At 40.8% G+C, this 20,540-nt stretch overlaps 1 protein-coding gene across 5 annotated transcripts in view; it reads left to right on the top strand.

The window, feature by feature from the left end:
- THADA (THADA armadillo repeat containing) overlaps window positions 1–20,540 on the top strand; it is a 443,253-nt gene that overhangs the window by 321,903 nt on the left and 100,810 nt on the right. Inside the window, exon 31 of one of the 5 annotated variants that reach the window (XM_021001259.2) lies at window positions 11,479–11,598. The exons of the other annotated variants lie outside the window; for them this stretch is intronic. Coding sequence (XP_020856918.1) covers window positions 11,479–11,557 — 79 coding nt within the window. The 3' untranslated portion in view covers window positions 11,558–11,598. Of the gene's footprint in view, window positions 1–11,478; window positions 11,599–20,540 lie in introns of those variants that run through there. 5 annotated transcript variants of the gene reach the window in all.

Raw genomic sequence — 20,540 nt, 5'->3', positions numbered from 1 at the left:
GTCCTTGCTGTAGTAATTTGTATCATTATATTTATCTAATATGAGGCTGTGTTCAGTTATTTCTGAATATTGTTTATCTATCCTGTTTCATTGATTAACTTTTCTATTTCCTAACAATTATCAACTAGTTCTGATGATTACTGATTTATAATATAGTTCAAGCTTTTACTGTATACTCCTCTTCATTCCTACTTTTTTCATTATTTTCCTTAAGATCACTGGCCTTTTGCTCTTCTAAAATCTAGATGAATTTTGTTATAGTTTTGCTTAGTTCTGTAAAGTAACCTCTGAGTAATTTGATTGCTTTGGCATTAAACCTGTATGTTAATTTAAGTAGCATTGTCATTTTTTATGTTTTGGTACAATCTGACCAGGAACAATGGCTCTCTCTCCAGTTATGCAGTCTTCCTTTATTTCTGAATGAGTGTTTTAGACTCATATTTAGTTAAGTCTTGAGTATGTACCCAAGACTGATGGTACATATGGACAATGAGTTGGACCCAGAGTTAAACAGGATGTAAAGAGGCTGAATTGCCTTCAGGAAATTGCAAAGACCTTTTAATGACCTCAAAGTTCCCATGAAAGCAGATCATATTTTTAATGTTAGCATTCTACCAGTGTATATATGCTTTAAAACACACACACACACACACACACACACACACACACACACAAACTTGTAGATGTATTTATATCTGTAAAAACTACATATATTTTTACAGAAATCTATTTCTTTAAAATGTATAGTAATATAATGAAATTAAATGAAATACATAAAACACAAAAGTCTCTGAAGAATTAAAAATTAATATCTTACTGAAGGCAATGGAGAGATGCATTGTTTATGTGATCAGGCTGTAATATATAATCATTAAGGAACTCCAAAGAAAAATAGAAGTAATAGATGTTATCAAAGAATTGTATGGTGGGAAGAGAACATCATCTGGTCATGTAGCAGGGGTTAGAGATAATAAGTGGACATCTAGAACATATCACTAGTACTGTAGTGATATCAAGAAAAAGCAAAACAAAAAAAGAAAAAGAAAAAACATCTAGTATATTGAGTGGACCTACTATGGCAGATTTGGGGGAGTACATGAGCAAGATGGACAGGCATGGATGTGCTTTGCATAATTGGAAGGAACTTCCAAATCAGTGAGATCACAGGTCCTTTAGAATATCTTAAAATTGATATAATCATGTTATTTTTAAATTATTATCTTCTATTTATAATTTTTCTGTATTCTTGGTATAAATTTAACTTGATCATAGTGAATATTTTTGCATATATTGCTGCACTATCTTTGCTAATATTATATTCAGTGTTTTTACGTCAATGTTCTTTTTTTACTTTCTCTCTCCCTGGTTTGGGTATCAGTATCATATCTGCCTTATAGAAAGAATTTGGTAAGGTGCCTTCAAGTTCTGTTTTTAAAAGCAATTTATCTAATAGAAGTGTTAAGTATTTTTAATGCTTAATAGAATTCTCCAGTAAATTCGTCTGGGCCCAGGACTTTTTGCTTGGAAGTTTATTTGTGACTTGTTTGTTGTTATTGTTGTTCAGTTATTTCAATCTGAGTCTGAGTCTTTGTGACCGTATTTGGGGTTTTCTTGGCAAAGATACTGGAGTGGTTTACCTTTTCCTTCCCCAGCTCATTTTACAGATGAGGAAACTGTGACAAACAGGGTTAAGTGACTTGCCCAGGGTCACAAAGTTAGTAAGTGTCTGAGGCCAGATTTGAATTTAGGTCTTCCACTAGATCCAGGCTCTCTATCCACTGCACCACCTAGCTGCCTGCCCCATCTATAACGTGTTTAGTTTCTTTTTTTAAGATCAAGTTGTTTAGAAATCTCTTTCGTGTTTGATTAATATAGGTATTTTTCAGTTTTGTAAGTTATCCAACCATTTTGTTCAAGTTTTAGGTTTTTTGACCTATAATTGGGTCTGACAGTTTCCTTTATCTCCTTCATTTGCTGTGAACCCTCCCTTCACTTCTACCCTTTCATTTTAGATTTTGGCATTCTAGGTCCCTCTTTTTCTCTCTCTCTCAGAAACAAGAACACATAGGAAATTAGCTAATGTTCATCTATCTTATTGGTCTTTTAAAAAAACCAACTCTTTAGTATTATTGAGCAGCATGATAGCTTTTTCATTTTTAATTTTATGTAGGGTTAGTGCGAAGCTTGGAAAAGCTTTGGTGGCCAATTTATATATGAAAGACCAGGACTACGATTGGGTCATACTTAGAGAAGTGCTCTGGGTTGAATTTTGTTACTGACTTAGTGTCATTTACATGGCAGTTGCAAAGCATGTTTATACCAAAGATAGGGCTAGGAGTCAGACTGTAATCCTTTGGGATTTCTGTGGCAGAGTTCCCTAAAATGAGCTCCACTTAGGAGATACAGGGCGCCACATAAACTTTCTGAGCTAGAGTAAGGTATTTGATACTCTCCTCTCAGTGACCAGAAAATACAGATAAAAAATAAATAAAACTAAGCCTGAGGGCAATAACTAGCTGGAATTGGCCCAAACCTATGTTCTAGAGAGCTTGTCACACAGGGTAAGGGCTACCCACTGAGAAGGTGAGTCCCTTCTAGCCAAGGCTATTTAAAGAGATAGACTAGGCCTCAAGATAAAAAAGCCAAGAAAAGGTATTTCCCCCTCAAGACACCCTAGGCTAATTCCTGGATGTGTTAAGGTTTCTGCCTTTAAAAAAGCAACAACAACAAACAAATCTTGACTAAAATACTAATGACAAAACCTGGTCGTCTTTGTGGAGGCAACCTGAGTATTCTTTAGGTCGGCTGTTTTCTTACATTACTTCTTGCATTCTAGTGTTCAGGCTTTTGGGCGTATCTTGTACTGCTGGTGACCTGTAATCCCTACGTTTTATCTAGGTACCCTTTTTCTTTTAACGTTACTACTTTTTGTTTTACTTTTCCCACATCACTGCATTTGTTTTCCTAATCAGTTGCTTTTTCTTTTATATGGTTGAGGTTTGCCAAGGTAGATTCAAGTTTTTTTATTCTGCCTATTACTTCTGTAGTAAAGGCCATAAGTTCTGCTTTCTTGATTCTTAATTCTCTTAAGAGAAAATTAAAAATTCATCCTGTTGTGGTTCCATGTTCTCTTGAATTCACAGGTTTCTCTGCATTGTCAGGTACTGATTAATTTTTCTTTGTCTTGCACTATTTATTTATAGATACTATTTGTTATTATTTCTTCATATAGTATCTGATATATTATTAGTGAATTATTAGTGAATATATTATTACTCGTAAATATTCATTTATCCATATTCTGGACTCATTGAGAGACTCTGAAGGCCAAATTCCCTTCTATTATTATCTTCCCTGATGGTTTGTTGGCTCGTGCTCAGGGTTTTTAAGTGAACCTTCTTCCTCCTGAGATCTTTGATCATTTCATACTTTTCCCCTTATGTTCCCCTGTCTCTCATTTTCTGACTCCTTCCCCATTCATTATAATTTTTCTAGAGGCTGAACCTCAAAGCTCTCTCATCTAGAAGTTGCCTCCTCCTGTGCTTTTCACAGGCCTTAGTCTCTTCCCCAAGTGACTTCAGCTGCATGTTAGTCCCCCATCCTTCAGGCCTGTCGGAGTCCCACACTCAGGTTGGCACCCTGTCCTTGTTCCCTCTGTTCTTCAGTTCTCTGACTGAGCTCAGTGCAGACATGGAGGACAGAATTGAGTCCATGGAATGACTTGTGCAATAGTAGCTGGTGGTGGACTGGGTACCACATAAGAGCATTAGAGTTTAGGGATTAGCCTATTCTGTCATTATTTCATCAGGTCATTATCTCATTAGGGTTTCTGGTGTCTTGGACTGTGAGATAGCTGAAATTGCTTTATCTCTTGTGCATAATTCCCATTTGGGAAAGATTTGAGAAGGCAGGAGGATGTGACAAAATGTCTATTCCTCAAGTTACCTATCTCTCAGGAAGAGAAAACACCCAACTGCAGCCAGAAGCTAGAAGAGTAGAGAAACTCCACCACTTTATGCCCTGTGGCACCAGATATTCCTTACACATGTACTTTTCCATGTATGTATCCTGGCTACTCATTTTCCCTATGTGAGTCCCTCCTCATATGTGCCATGACCACACATATTCTCTTCTCTCCGTATATTCCTCTCTATGCATATCTGTGTGTGTGTGTGTGTGTGTGTGTGTGTGTGTGTGTTCTCTTTCCAGTGATAGTAACTATATTTGTTGGAGAATGTGCCACAGATTTATGGGAAAAATGTTTTGTTGCTATTTCTCTCATTATGGTATTGCATTGAATGTCATTGCTTTGAACTAACTCTATCCTCTCAGAAATAAAGCCAAATATTTTGGTTGGGACTTGTAAACCATCGTTTTGAGTGGATACAGATCCACAGAGTACCTTGAACCTAGGGTAGCTTGTCTGGGGAATCACATGTGAGTTGAGTGTGTCCAGGAGCTACATGGTTTATCTCTTTGATTTTCAGAATTTTGTTTTTATTTGGAATTTTTTAATGTATTGATTTTCTAGGATTATTTTAATTGTATGCTCAATTCATTGGTCTCTTCTCTTGTTCATGAGTGTAGAGATAATATATTTCCTCCTAAGGACTACTTGGCTTCATCTGATTAAAATTTATTATGTTTTCTCATTGTTTCTTTCTTTGATAGCAAATATTTATTGTTCCTGTGATTTATTATTTGACTCACTTTTTCTTTAGAATGACATTATTTTAAAATAACTTATTTATTTTAATTTATTATAAAATAATTATTTGGTTTAGTATAAAATATGTGGGTGTCTGCCTACCAAGAATTATATAGAAGGGAAGGAAACAAGCATTTATTAAGCCCATACCCTGTGCCATGTGCCATGCTAAATGCAGTACAACTATTATCTCATTGTATCCTCACAACAACCATGGGAGGAAATTGTTATTATCCCCATTATACAGTTAAGGAAACTGAGGAAGGCAGAGAGTAAGTGACTTGCCCAGGATCATACAGCTAGTAAGTTATATAAATACAGCTGCTGTTTACAGAAATTAGACACATCTAAATAATTAGAAAAATATTAATTGTTCACAAGTAGGGCGAATCTATATAATAAAAATAAATACTAAATTAACTGACTTATCCAATGCCATAACCAAACTACCAAAGGATTACTTTATAAAACTAGAAAAAATAATAATGAAATTCATATGGAGAGAAAAATGGTCGAGAATCTCGAGGAAGATAATGAAAAGAAGTGAGAATGAAGGGGGCTTAGATGCCAGCTCTCAAACTGTACTACGAAGCAATAATTCTCAAAACAGTTTGGTACTGGTTAAAAAATAAGAAAGATAGATCAGTTGAACAAATTAGGTACATAATATATAGAAGCAAATGTATGTAATCCTCTAGCACTCTATAAACACAAAAGCCCCAGCCCCTGAGATAGGTAGCTGTGATAATGTCTCTGACTGATAAAAACAGATGGGGAAACTAGGCAGGATTCTGGAAGAAATTAGATTTAAATCAGTACCTCACGCCTTTTATCAAGATAAGCTCCAAATGGATACATGATTTATATCTAAAAGATCATATCATAAACAAATTGTCTATCAGATCTGTGATGAAGAGAAAAATTCATGGCCCAACAAGGGATAGACAGGATTACAGAAGATAAGATAGATAGTTTCAGTTACATAAAATGTAAAAGTTTTTGTACAAAAAAATCCAAAAAAGCTAAGATTAAAAGGGAACAATTAATTGGGAAATATCTTTGCAACAAGTTTCTCTGATAAAGGTCTCACTTCCAAGATATGTAAGGAACAGATTCACATTTATAAGAATAATAGTCATTCCCCAATTGATAAAATGGTCTAAAAATATGAACAGGAGATTCTCAAGGGAAGAAACTGGGCTGTCTATAGCCATATGAATAAATATAATTAAAGAAATGCAAATTAGAGCAATTCTCAATTTTGCCCATCAGGCCTTGTAACAGATCATTCTGCTTCCGGATCAGTTAACCACTGAGAAAGTTGTGCTCCCGCCACACCTATAAGGCTGAACCAGGCTGGTGGGATTCTAGGGGAAGGCCTAGTGTGAACCATCCTTCTGGAGCACTTGTACAATATTGAGTCTCCAGCTTCCAACCAGCTTTCCTTAGCACTCTGCTGTTGCTTTTCTCAGGTTGTATGTTCATTTAGGGAAGACGGGTTGGTTTCCTCCCCTTAGAGAAATGCCCCCCAAGGGGTGTAGCTTGAAGTAGTGGTATGTAGTCATACCAATGTGGACTGACCAGTTGGTGTTCTTGCAAGCTCACTGCAAGATATTTAAAATTACATCTGTAGACAGTGGGCTGGAAAAAGGAATTCCATTTGTTCCATTGAATTCCCATGAAGCCTGGTTAGAAAGTGCTTGGATTTTTCCTCTGTATCTAAGCATGATAACCCTGGTGCTTAATGGAGCTAAGCTGGGGGGGGGGGAGGTAGTGGTGGTTTCCACACCATGAATTTGCTTATTTCCTGGCTAGCTGGTGATTGCCAGAGCCCCACATGTCTCATGGTGCTTCCTTTTGGATTCTGCTCATACTGGTTAGGCAGCGACTGTGATTGCCATGGTGTTTTCAGCCGGATGCCTCGTTGGCATCTGGCAAGTGTTTATCATCATGAATAATGACAATCTGATATTCAGAAGAGAAAAACAGACTACTCGTAGGAATACAAAAACAGAATCCAAGATTGCTAAGAAAGCAACCTTGGGAAATAGCATTTTAAAAAATTCCTGTCTTCCTGGCTAGTTGCCTTAAATTAATCCCTCAGCTGCCATGGGCGTTTACTATTGGTCCCCCATCTTTCCCCTATTTACTCATCCGTTTTGTGTGGGTTTTTCAGCCAGGGTCCTATGATATGGGTGTGTCAGAGAAAATAGGGAAAGGCTCAGAAGATGTCCTCAGGGACACAGCTATGACTTTATGAGACTGAGGCACTGTCATCTGGTCCCTATAGTGTTCTCTGTGCCTCAGGCCTTGAGGGGCTTGCAGTTCAACTTTTTTTCTTCAGGGTGGGGTGGGGATGGGGCATATCCATCGTAGGGGAACACAGAAAGGAAAATCCACCTAGGTAACTAACCTCACTAGAGCTGCCCTGCTTTGCCAAAGCATAGTCTCATCTCTCCCTCTTTCCATTAGTCTGACCAAGTATGAAGGCCATTTTAATAATAATAATAGTAGCTAACATTTATATAGTACTTACTATGTGCCAAGCACATAGTGCTAATTATTATCTCATTTGATCCTCATAATAACCCTAAGTGGGAGGTGCTATTATTATCCCCATTTTATAGATAAAGAAACGGAGGCAAACAGGTTAAATGACTTGCCCAGGATTACACAGCTAGTAAGTGTCTGAGGTCGGATTTGAATTCGGGTCTTCCTGACTCTAGTCCCAGCACTCTATCCAGTGTGCCATCTATCTGTCCTTAAGAAATACCAGGCTAGAAGTCTGACCTCTTCCTACTTTTATGTTGTCTGTAGGAAGCCTAAACTTGAGGCAGAGAAAAGTACCCTTATTAGAACCATTGGCAGCAGCTGCCACAGCTTCCTACTTCTACAGCTCAGCTGCCCTGCCTCCCTGACTGTGGTCATACATTTTACCCCATTACCTCTGTTTAATCTTAATATTTATCCATTATCTGCCCCTTATCCAAAGTCCCGGTCGTCCCTCCACCCAAAGAATTCAGCTTTCTGTCCAACGCTTCCTCTACCCCTTCGTTGCCCAGACTGTTTGGTACATGGTGAACTTGACCTACAGGGCTCTACCAATACAAATAAATGTGAAATACAGGGCTGGTCCTCCAGCTGCTGAGGGAAGAATGTGATGCCTTTCAGCGGCCCCTGGCCCTCTCCAAGGAGGGCGTCTGTGGCCAGTTCCAACTTTTATGCTTTGGGGTTTTGTCTGACTTTTTCAGCTGAGCACAGCAGTTATTTTCCAGCCACAAGATTTATCAGCACTAGGGGTTACAATTCTTGAGCAGAAATTCTGTGCTTTGAAGATGTTTCCCTTTTCTTACTCTTCCCCCAAACCCCTTCTCAGTTCTTTAGTCTTTTCTCTGAGTGCCCTCCACATAGGAGGGAGAACCCTCACTGAGTCTACTTACAAAAAGGGAACTCAACCTTTTTGCCCTTGGGGCACAGGTGTCTCTTTTGTTTCTATGCCACCAAAATGAATCTAGTCCAGTAGGATGTCAAAATATTCAGCTGCTCATGTTACATTGTAAGGCTATCATTTGTGGTCCCTTCCAGAGCTATAAGGGAAGTATGAAACAAGGATGGTTAGTTACATAGTAAGTTTCCAGGCATTGCTGGGTTTGGGTGGTTTGCTTTTTTTTTAATTTTTAAAATTTGTTTGTTGTTTATTTAAACTAGCTTTCCCAGTTACCCTCTTCAAAACAAAACAAAGCAATAAAAGAGAAAAAAAAAATTTTTCACAACATCTGGACTTCACTTGGGAGAGGGTTGATCAGGAAGCTTTTTTTGGATTTTCCTGAAGCTCACACAGTCTTTAATGACAAGGTGAAAGATACTGGTGTATTTCAGACCCAGGCTAGCTGACATCTGTTCTTTTTTGGCATCTTGAGAATGTTTGAGGTCATGGTATCTTCAGATTCAAACTTGTATGTGTATTATATATAGATATATACATATGTAATATTTATTATATGTGTAATACATAGTTTAAACACTCAGACACAAGCCAAACTACCACTTTTTCCTCCAAATGGATGAAATAAGATATAAAATATTTTCTAACATAAACCATTCCTTTTAAAAGCACAATTTCAAGTGTTAAAGAAATAAGATGCTTGAGAAGCAGTGAAGTCAGAAGATATATGAAGTATTTCTTGTTGACATGCTGAGCTTGTGGAAAGTGGTCTGGGTAAAAGCATTCAGAAATAATCAATATATTAAGCTGAGCCTTTGAGAGAGTTGCCCAAGATCAAAGATTCTTCATAGGGGAGAAAAAAGTAAAAATAGTTTTTAGCTCAAGTATGTGGCAAGAATTCAAATGGCAATTGTGGAGGCTTTTTGCATTTTAAATATAGAAAACTGGGGATGGTGATTAGTTCTGTGGAAGCCTCAGAACCATCTGCCTTGTTTCACTTGTAGCTGTTGGCCTACTGGAGTATTGCTGTTGGAAGCCAGCAGCTTCAGTAACTTTCTGTGTGACTTAAAACCATGAGGCAGAGGCCTTTTTTTTAATACCCACAATTCAGTTCAATCCAGTTTGGCAAACATGTACAGCCACTGTGCTGAGTGCTAGGGCTACAAAAACAAAATCCAGTAATCCCTGCCCTCAAGGAGCTCACTTTCTACCAAGGGAAGATGGCACATCCATTGATGAGCAAATACAGAGGATATGCAAATGATATAACATCATAACATCCACTGATAAACTGCCTGTGTGGCATCAGACGTGGGCTCAGGATGAAAGAAACAACCAAAAAAAAGGATCTGCATTTCTTCAGAACTAGAAAAGTAGTCAAGTCAAAGGACAAAGATATAGAACAAGATCTACATCTCATCTATAGAGGACATCAGTCGTTAATTAAGCGTTTAATGGGCACCAGCTCTACCCCTGACTAGCTAAACACTCAGCGAAAGTACAAGATACGGTCCCTGCCTATGAGAGGCTTCTAGTGCAATTTGAGAGAGAAGCGTAGAAACATTTGGTGAACAAGGCAGTGTAGGATTGTTCATTGTAACGTACAGACAATAAATGCAGTAGTTCAGAAAGGGGAAGATATCATGTGTACTGAGACATGACAGTGGACCTCAATAAGAGCCATTCCTTTTTTATATGAATAGGATTTGGATGAGCAGAAAGCTTCCCCGGTCTGGAGACCGGCACAGACATGGGTAACCCATACAAAGATTAAGGGCAATCCTGAAGCTGAGCCGATAACAGGATTCAGGTCTCCCTTATCCCAGTCAGAGTGTATCTGAAAAAGAGGTGACAGGCTCTGGATAGAAAAGTGACCTTCAGCGTCTTGGTTCAGTCTCTCCATTTTGTAAATGAAGACATAGAGCCGTAAGGAAGCCAAATGGCTTGCCCAGGGTCAGACTGCTGATTGGTGGGCTCAGACCCAGCGCCATTCCCACCGTGCCCAAAACTGTGGGGTGGTTGTTGCTGTTGAGTCGGTTCAGCTGTGTCTGACTCTTCGTGACCCCGTTTGGGGGTTTCCTGCACAGGTAATGGAATGGTTTGCCATTTCCTTCTCCTGCTCATTTTACAGATGAGGAAACTGAGACATGCCAGGAAAAGTCACTTGCTCAGAGTTACATAGGTAGTGTCTTAGGCTTGATTTGAATTAAGGAAAATCAGTTTTCCTGACTCCAGGCCCAGCACTCTTATCCACTGTGCCACCTAGCTGCCCCATGCCCCAGGGCCACCACACAAAGAAGAAATTCAATATGGGGTGTTTATGGGACAGGGAGGAGACTGTCTTGGCTGGAACAAAAGATCTATGTTGGGGAGTAGTGGGGATACATAATTGGCTTTGAATGATAGGGAGAGGAATTTGGACTTGACACAATGGTAATTGGGATCATTAAGACAGCAGGCTCGTGATACTTCTCTTTGTCCAAAGATAAAATGACTTGATATAAAGGAGAGAGCCACTAGGCCAGACTTTCCTGGATGAGCAGATTATTGTCTGACTACATAAGAGCAATCTGAAAGGTTTGTGAAATCTTTCCAGCTAAGGGTAAGCTCATGATTGAGGCTCCCTGGGAGGATTCCACAAGGTCTCTGTCCCTGTCCGTCTGCGATAATGAACATGATGACTGCCTATGTATTGGATCTTAGAATTCCTGTTCTCACTGAATTGCTTGAAGATCAGTGGTTTCCCACATCCCAGATGTGAACAGATTAGCAAGGGTTGTTTTGTGATCAGGCTGTCACCAGAGCTCCTGATGCCATATTCAGTGTTCATTCTGTTTGTACCCTGCTGTCTTATCTCGGTAACATAGTTGTATTTCAGCACCCATCTTCTGGAAACAATGGAAGGAATGAGTGATGGGAGGAGTTTAGGCTGATAGAGAAGATATCTGGTATACAGGGGACCTTTCAGCACCCCTCACATCTTACCATGAAAGCGGCTATGTGCTATGTGTGCCTGCTTGTGGGACTGCCCCGTCACTACTTGCATCGAAAGTGGGCACGCTATAAGACACCGGACAAGCAGGACCCGTGGATGGGACCCTGGGAATCCACCCCAGTCAGTAACCAATAACAGTTCTAATGTTTGTAGCACCTTACTCTTACCAAATTCCTTTCCTCTCAACAACCCTGTGAAGGGGGTGGTATAACTGCGCTTATTTTCATTTTACAGATTACAAATAGGAACAGTTAAGGACTTGCCCCATTCATACAGGGCCCACCTTCAAAATCAAGTCTTCTGACTTCGAGTCTGTTGCTCTTTTCCCAGAATGAGACTACCTCCCTGGCCGAGAGCCATCATCTTGTTGAGAAAGGTTTGGTCTTCTCTGAAGGAGCTGCTTGCCTGATAAGCATACCCCAAGGTGTTGCCCACATTTCAGCTCCCTCTTACTCTCTGCTTCTTTTCTGTTTGTACTGGCAGCGGGAAATGGAGTGTTGTGATCTAATGGAAATAGCCTGCATGAGAAATCAGTAGACTTAGGCTCTAATGAGCACTGTGCCACTAATTCACTGTGTGATCTTGGGCATTTCACCTCACTTTCCCGTGTCTCAGTTTCCTGATCTGTCAAATAGAGGTAATATATACACTCATGTGTGGGATGTTAGGTACCTCAGAAATCGTCTAATCCAGTGGTATCAGACTCAAAAAGAAATGAATTCCTGTAGGCTGCATAATGACTTAGAAAACCACAAATTACCATTGTCTATGTTGTATTATATTTTATATTTATTTTGTTAAACATTTTCTAATTACATTTTAATCTGGTTCACACACTTGGGAACTTGGCAGGCTGCTTTTGGCCCAGTGAGCCAAGAGTTTGACACCTCTGATCATGCCCAGTGCCTTCATTTGACAGATGAGAAAACTGAGACCTGCCTATGGCCCAGTAAGTTTAGTATCTAAGACCCAAGACCAGAACTAAAGTTTCTTAACTCCCATTTTTCCTGTCCCATAATGCTGCTTATCTATCTCAGAAATGTGATGAAGATCCAGTCTGATAATGCTGAAAAAGTAAGTCAAGAGTATATATGAGGATGTATAATTGATTACATTGCTTGCCTTCTTAATGGGTGAGGGAGGAGCTGGAGAGAATTTGGAACTCAAAACTTTTTAAAATGAATATTAAATTAATAAAGTATAATTACTTTAATTACACGTGAAGAACTATTGCCACTTAATAGGGATTTAAGCTGATAGTGCTGTTGCCCACAGGACCCTCCCAAACTAGCACTAACTCAGGACGGGCCTAGAAATTCTCTTGATACAGCCACATCCTGCCTAAGGTTCAGGATTTTGGCCTCAGTGATTTTTCTAGGATGCCCCTCAACCATCCTGTGCTCTTAGAACATCTGAAGGCCCAGTGGGGCTCTGTAGAGTAAGGCCATCTCAACGGGCAGAAAAGTTATCAGTCATTTAAGGAAAAGTTTCTAGAATTTGAGGTTCCATTTTAAAAATTAAGAGAGGCAAACTATGTTGTAGAAAGAGACCTGGACTGGAAGTCAGGAGCTCTGGAATTTGACAAATATGTCATGGTGAAAAGATCACTGTCCTGAGGGTCAGAAGACCTTTGGCCTAGCTCTTCTACTGACTGTTTGACCTTAGGGAAGTCATCTTACTTCCGTGGGCTTCACTTGGTGAATGGGATCCCTACTATACCTACCTCTCTAGGTTGGTGTGAGACTCTGATGAGATAATAGACAGGATTGAAGAAACACAAATGTGCTATGCAAATATAAAGCATTAGTATTAGTAGTATTAGTATTAGTAGTAACGGTTCTAATTAACTAAGTCCATATTTTATTTACCTCAGTTTCTATGAACACAAAGGTCCAGATTTCCTCCATTAAAAATTAAGTCAAATATTTTGAATAATCAAAAAATTTATTCCCTTCCCCCAAAAAAAGAAAGGAAAGAAAAGAAAAGAAAACCCTTGTAACACACATATCAAATTCAAATATGACAGAGTGAAAGCAAATTCCTACACTGGACACTTCTGAAAAATGTGTCTGTTCTGCACTCTGGGTCCACCACCTCTCTGTCAGGAGGTGGGTAGCATTCTTCATCATCAGTCCTGTGGAATCTTGCGTAGTCAGTGCATTGATCAGAGGTTCTAAGTCTTTCCAAGTTATTTGTCTGCACAAAGTTGTTGTTACTGTGTTAGTCACTCTTGTTTCTACTGATGTCACTCTGCATTAGTTCATACAAGTCTTCCCAGGTCTTTCTGAAACGATCTCTTTCGTTATTTCTTATAGCACAGTAATATTCCATTACATTCATAGACTATAATTTGACCATCCATTCCCCAGGCAATGGATCTCTCCTTAGTTTCTAGTTCTTTGTCACTGAATATAGTAATAATAATAAAAAAAGAAGAGCTGCTATAAATATTTTGGGGACTTTTTCCTTCTCTCTCTTTGATCTCTTTGGGGTATCTTTTTAATACAAGTGTGATACCCTTATTGCAATGTGGCGGCAAGATGTGGAGCCGTGTCTGAAGATGTGTTGCACACAGAACATGACATGGAGAGTCACATCCACATGAACAGGCCGCAACATGTAACTCATGAAGAACAGGAGTCATTAAGAAGTCATATGACAGTAAGACAGGATAACTGGTCCTATGGCAAGGGCAAGAGATGAGCAGAGGGCATCCAGTGTGTTCTGCTGGTGCCCTTGAGATGTCAGGAGACACTGAGGGAGGCCTTCAGTATGTTGGGCAGATCCCTTGGGCGAAACATGGACCAGAGTCTCACAGGACAGGCAGGCCTGAACAGCTTGTGATCTTCCTCATTGCAGAGAACTTCTGAATCAACAAGAGAGCATTTATTTGGGCATATTAAAATAGTTGCTAACTTTCTAATGTGCCATCTTAGCGAGGTAGTTCTTCGTCAATCAAGCTGTAGAATCCTCAGCATGACTGGGTCCGTATAACACAGAATTAGCCAGTTCATTCAGTCTTACCTGGTTATTGGTGCCCTACAGGAGTACATGCTTTGTTTGAAAGATTTGCTTTCCAATCAGTTGTATTCTGGTCATGTTGCTACAGCCTTTCTCCCCAGAACACCTGGATCGTAGTGCTGGACTTGCCTCTGACGCACGGTGATTTGGGGCAGGTGACAGTATCCCTGTAACTCAGTTTCCCAAAATACAGAAATAGGGATGTTACTGATCTGCTTTCCATCCTATGGATGTTTCTAATTCATTGAGTTAGGTAAAGTTCTTTGGAAATTAAAACCACGTAAATGCTAGTAATCACAGTTATTGGACCTCAGTTTTTTTCATCTATGAAATACAAAGGTTGCATTGGATGATCTTTCGTGCCCCTTCCCATTCTAATTTCTATGACTATATTTACAACAATATTTACAAAATCATTTCCTGGGCTAGTCACTAATATAGACTGTTTGCTATGATTTTAGAAACTAAAATCTCATATCTTACATCTGTTTTAACTACTTAGCTTCAGTTTCTAGAAGTATTCACTCCCCTCACTCCTCATATCCTTCTTTACATTCTGGGGTATGTTGGTGGGGTAGGTTTAAAAGAGGGGCCTCTGTTAGCATTGCATGTTATAACCCCAAATATATATGTACTGTGCCCTGAACTATACAATAAAAGTTTTCATGGATGCCACTTTTCTCCCATAATACCCAGCACATAACCTATTAAGTTATTAACTAGCAGTTTCTCTGTCAATGCATTAAATTATATATTCAAACAAGCCACTGGGGCGGGGGGAGGGGTAGGCATGCATCTTTCATAAAAGGAATAAAAAACATACACCCACCAGAATGCTTTGCCTAGGCTTTGAACAAATCCTGAGCCCCACCACAGAGTTTCTTTCTCATCATTCCCTGCACATAGCTTGAGCATTAACACGTTAATGAGAAAAAGATGCCTAATAGGAAGACGAGAAAATGTGGAGGCCTCTGGAGGTGGGGGTGGGGAAAAGCTTGTAAAACTGCTTTTCATGTGAGGCAGATGAGCTTCAGCGGCCCTGACAAGGGACCAGGGAAAGCCACTGCCTTGTACACTTGGTTTTTCCTCCACTGAGCACCAGAGTAGCAAGGAACCATGGTAAAAGAGAGACCAACCACCCTGCTTTGGGCTCCCAGCACCTATTCCTACCCTTCCAGACTGTGGTTAGTGGTCACCAGACAATTTGCCGAGGGAAATAGGAGAGGACGTTCTGTCCTCTCCCGTGTCAGAGCCCCTCAGTAATGTGGCCAAAGTCCAAACCTAGTAGCAGTCAGTGGAACAGTGAGCATGGCCTCAATTTAAAATGAGAAACATTGGGCAACGGGAAGAGGGAGGCTATGCTCACACCTGCACGTGTACATAACTTAGTGGACATATATTTTGAATTTGCTTTTCTGTGCACATATAGTTTTTTCCCCTATTACAATGTAAACCTCCATGAGAGGTTTTGTGTCTTTGTATCCCCAGCACCAAGTAGGGTACAGGGCATATATATATATAGTAGTTTACTGAATTGAGTTGTGTACATTGAAATCCAAACCCAGATGAACGAGTCTGATTTTGTCCTGAGGTCCGCCATTTTGCTCTAGAGGCATAGTCAAGGTGTAGGATCAGTCCAAGGCAACCACCCACATTGTGCATTCTGACACAACACTGAAACAATTGACAGCATTGAAATTTTGGCATTACAAGGTGGGTGGTGGTGGTGGTGGTGGTGATGGTGGAGGTGGTGGTGGTGATGGTGGTGGTGGGGAGGAACTCCATAAATTGTATGTGTGTGTACACACACACACCCTCACTATAATCCACAGAACACTTGGTATTTTTAGACAGATCTGTTGTTTCTCAGGAGGAATCCATTTGATAGCTACTGACCTTGAGGCCAATGGTTTAACTTTAAATCAGAATCAGAGCATTTAGATTTCTTTCATTTACACTTGGAAATTTATCTGCCTTCACGTGGGTGTCCCCAAAGAGATTCTCTCAGTGCCCCTAATAGCAGCTCCTAATGATTTTATAACCTAATGAAAGAAGAGGTAGCCAAGGAACTTCTTGGCAGTGACTAATTCAGAGGTTGGACTCGCCTAAGGGTGCAAAGCTATCTACGCATCTCTGAGCAATCAGATAAAAGGCCTCAGTATTTTGTTGTTGTTGTTTGTCCTTTGTTCTCATTGAGGACCTCGACTTCATGAAGGAGATGTCAGGACTTGCAAGTGACTTGGATTGAAGGGAGGCAGGGCTGTGCAAAGTCACAGCCTCACTTTCTCCTCCAGAGCCATCTGCGTCCAATGGCCAGACATAGATCGGGATGACTGGATGTGGCTCTGGATGCAGTGGAGGGCCTTGGCCTTTTGGAGGTAGGGTCTTTCCCAGGTCTCATTTCATCTTAGGCAACGCCCATTTAGTGATTAAAGCAAGTTGGGGGACTGTCAGCTTGCTTAGTGAGGCTACTTTTAGAAGGATAATAAAGAAAGGCTTGGGGGAAGAGTTGAGGTTTAAATATTGAACAAAGGATAGTATTGTAGCTTGACAAGTACCTAATGAATTGTTATACCTTGATAACACACTGGCTTCCTCTAACCATAGCTGAAAATCTTGGGGGATGGTGAAGGAGGGCTGTGAGCAGGGAATTCTCATTCCTTTTGATAGGGCCTGTTCCTCTTCCGGAATGGTGCCCTTCTTCCTCCAGAGAACCACCAAAGCTCTGGCCTACAGGAGTGGGAACCATAGCTCTCCACTGTGGCTTGGGGATAGTGGGGTGTCATTGAGGTCTTCCCAGATAGGAACCTTTTGGCCACACCCTTGTCTCTTCAGCAAATCCATAGAAAAGAACATATTGTTCAAGCTCATGTTGGGGCACTCCAGTGTTCTGCAACTCATAACTACAAACATTGATCCCTCATGGTATCACCAGGATTCCAGAGGTGATGGGAAATTCCCCCACATCATTAAAAGCTTCCCCGGTACTCTTGCTTCTGTTTAGACAATGGAACCATCATTTAACTTGTTTAAGAGTCCGTACCATTCTCCTGGGGGTGGAGGAGGAAAGCTGTTTTAATGAAATTAAGAGTGTTCCCAAGGCAGTGACTCAGCCAGGTTCAAGTGCAGCTGAATGTCTGACTTAAAAAGGAAAAAAAAAATTGAAATGTTTGCAAATGTGGTTCTAAATTGAACCTTCCCATTTTACCCCCTATAAGGGGGTAGTGCTTGAAACTCTTTCCTGAAGTCATTTTTGTGTGCTGTTGTTATCTGATATACAACCTATCTGTAAAACACAAATAGTGTGAATTGATTTCAGAGTGTTCTAAGTGTTCATTGCAGTGTGAGCAGTGCTAGGATTGTTCATTTGGGGAACTGGGGTGGGGTAGGGGTGAGAGTCGGGGATGGAGGAATCCCAATCCTCACCCCACCTCCCGCTCATCTACCCAACCCTTAGATTTCAGTCTCTTATCTAGCTGGCCTCCTCTTCCCAGTAATTTCACTGCCATCATCAAAGTAGATTGACAGGCCAAGAACATATCTCTGACTCACCCTTATGTCTTAAAGGACCATGTCCGAGTTAGAACAAAAGTATGGGGTGGGAGTAAAGGGCAGGGAAGAGAAGGGGGGGAGGGAGTGAAGGTGAGAGGAGAGAAGGAGAAGGGAGGAGGGAGAGAGAAAAATAGAGAGAGATGAGGGGAAGGGAGAGAGAGAGAGAAATAATAAGAAAGAAAGAAGAGGCTGAACAATAGCAAGAATAAGAGAGGAAAAGAGAAAAAGATGGGGGAAGGAGGGAGGGAGGACAGAGAGGAAGAGGGAGGAGGAGAGTGAAAGGGAGGGAAAAGAAAGACAGACAGAAAGAGGTGAGGGAAAAGGAGAAAGAGAACAAGAAAGAGAAGAGATGAAATAAGAGCAAGAACAAGTGAGAGGAAGAGAGATGAAAAGGAGGAAGAGGGAAAGGGGAAGGAGGGAGGGAGAGAAGAGGGCAGAGCCTGAGCTTTTCACACTGGAAATTTACTTTACCCCTCAACTTTTCATATTGGAAGTACCTTTCACCCCTAAAGCCTCTCCCTATGATTGGCGTGTTCCTCCCAGACCCTCCATCTTGAAGAGGATGCTCAGGCCCCAGCCTTTCTTCATTCCTCTCCAGGCTGCACTTCTGACTCTCTGGACTTTCTCTGTTGTGCCCTTGAAGCTGATATGCCCGCCTTCCTCTTTCCCCCCCTTTCATGTGTTATCTTCCCCCTTTAGAATATAAGCTGCTTGAAGACAGGAGCTATCTTTTTACTTCTATTCATATTCCCATATTTAGCACTGTGCTTGGCACATAGCAAGTGCTTAATAAATGCTTGTTGACTTGACCTGACCCATTTTACAAGCATGGCCAGCAGGAAGCCCAATTCTCTGATTCTACCGCAGCTCCCAGCTATCCTGGAGGGTGAAACCCTAAACAGTTAGCCTTGGATCAGAATTTCTTCCAGAGCCAGGTTGGAAGTTGGAGTCAACCTTTCCTCTATGGGACCATACATGGTCCCCAGGTTCCTCCTTTTTTCCTGGAATCTGACACAGCTGTATTTGAATGTGCATTTCAACATCCAATTGGCTGCATTGAGCTGGCCTGACCCTGTTGATATTGCTGTATAAGCAGCCGTAGCAGACCTAGTTACATCCCACAAGGTTGGAAGGGTCACCAGGACGTGTCCATTCTGGGGAAAATGTAGGGAAAACCAGCCTGGCAAAATGCTGCAGATTGCTTAGTCTGTGTGTTCAGTACCTAAAGTCCTATGAGCTTCCCTGTGACTTTCCACTCTTGTTCTCTGCAAGGGTCATGATAATTGAGAGGGTGAAAGGTGTAACCATGTATATTTTAATGTCTCTGCCAGTGAATGACTCTGTGGACTGATAAACATAATGGACCCCATCCAGCAGCAACAATACATGACTCAGTGGATGGGAGCTCTTTAAAAACAATGAGGAAGCAGGAAATGAATTACTGCATTTAACAGGACCCTACTGCATGAAACTCTTTGCTTAGAAGCCTATTCCAACCACATTTCTTCTGTCTTCTCTCCGTGTCTTCTCATGATCATACTCATTCTGGCCTCCCAGCCTTTTTTGTCTTTTTTGCTCCTCTTGGCATACCCTTCTCCTACACTGTTGATCTAAATTTATTCATCCTTCAAAGCCTCAGCTTCAGTCCCAGTCTCTTTATCACATCTCTCCTCACTATTCCTGTTTATGCTTGTCTGTACCTTCCTATAGACTAGAGTAGACATTATTTGTGTGTCTTATTGTACCATTTAGTGTTATATTATCCTCTGGCTGGTTTGTATGTTTTTAATGTGACCTCCCTAGGGGCAGGAATCATATGTTTACCTTCACCTGTATTCCCTAAAACATAAAGCATAGAATGTTGACACAAAATAGGCTTGAGTAAAGTTTTGGTGGATTCATCGAAGAAATGACCTCCATGTTAATGTTCCCAGTTACTTTTTCCTGAATGGCACAATCATTGTGTGGTGTCTACCAATAAAACAGTGTTTCACAATTTTGGAGTATTCTAGATGATAGAGATGGGACAGGAAGCTAGAAGTGGGAAAGCTAGACTGGGAACAGGTTGAGGTCAAGCATAGGAGCAGGTGAATGATGGAGATAGAGCAGGAAGCCAGAAGTGGAAAAGCTAAGGCAAGACTCGGAGCAGATTGAGGTCCAGTGTGGGAGTGGATGGACCGTAGAAAATGTCAGTGAAGAGGTGGAAGGGGCCTTGGAGGCCATTTAGTTCAGTCCATACCCAAAAGGAATCCCCACCACTTCTGCTGGAAGACTTCCTATGAGGAGGAACCACCACTTCCCTAGACAGCCCATTCCACTGTTATTTAGATGTTAAAGTTAGGAGGTTTTTGCAAACATAGAGATAAGGAATGGTATAGGGAACTCCCAGGAGAGATAAATCCCTCTAACAATACAGATCAGCACCCAATTTCCACAATTTATTGCCTTAGAGAGTTGCCTAGATTAGGTAACTTGCCCAGGGTCACTAAGCTAACATGTGTCAAAGGCAAGAGTTGAATCCAGATGTAGTAGTTCCGTATTCCCCACACCACACTTCCTCTCTGATTAAAAAGGCTAAATTTGCCTGTTTGCCTTGCTCCATGTTAGTATTCTTAGACCAGACATCATGCTTTAAGTTACTTAAAGACAGTGATCATATGCCTCTGGGTCCATTTTTCTACAATTTAAACATCGCTCTTTCCTTCAGCTGATCCTGTATGTCATAGACTCAAAGGCCTTCATTCCCCATCCTAGTTCCCCCTCTTTTCGACACTTTGCAGCTTATGTGTGTGTGTCTCTTCAACTGGGTTGCTCAGAAC

This window comes from Phascolarctos cinereus, unplaced genomic scaffold (genome assembly GCF_003287225.1).
Source record: "Phascolarctos cinereus isolate Bilbo 61053 unplaced genomic scaffold, phaCin_HiC Scaffold_2;HRSCAF=192, whole genome shotgun sequence".
Classification (NCBI taxonomy): Eukaryota; Metazoa; Chordata; class Mammalia; order Diprotodontia; family Phascolarctidae; genus Phascolarctos; species Phascolarctos cinereus.
The sequence above is the reverse complement of the archived record's forward strand: the minus strand, read 5'-3'. Positions and strand labels throughout refer to the sequence as shown.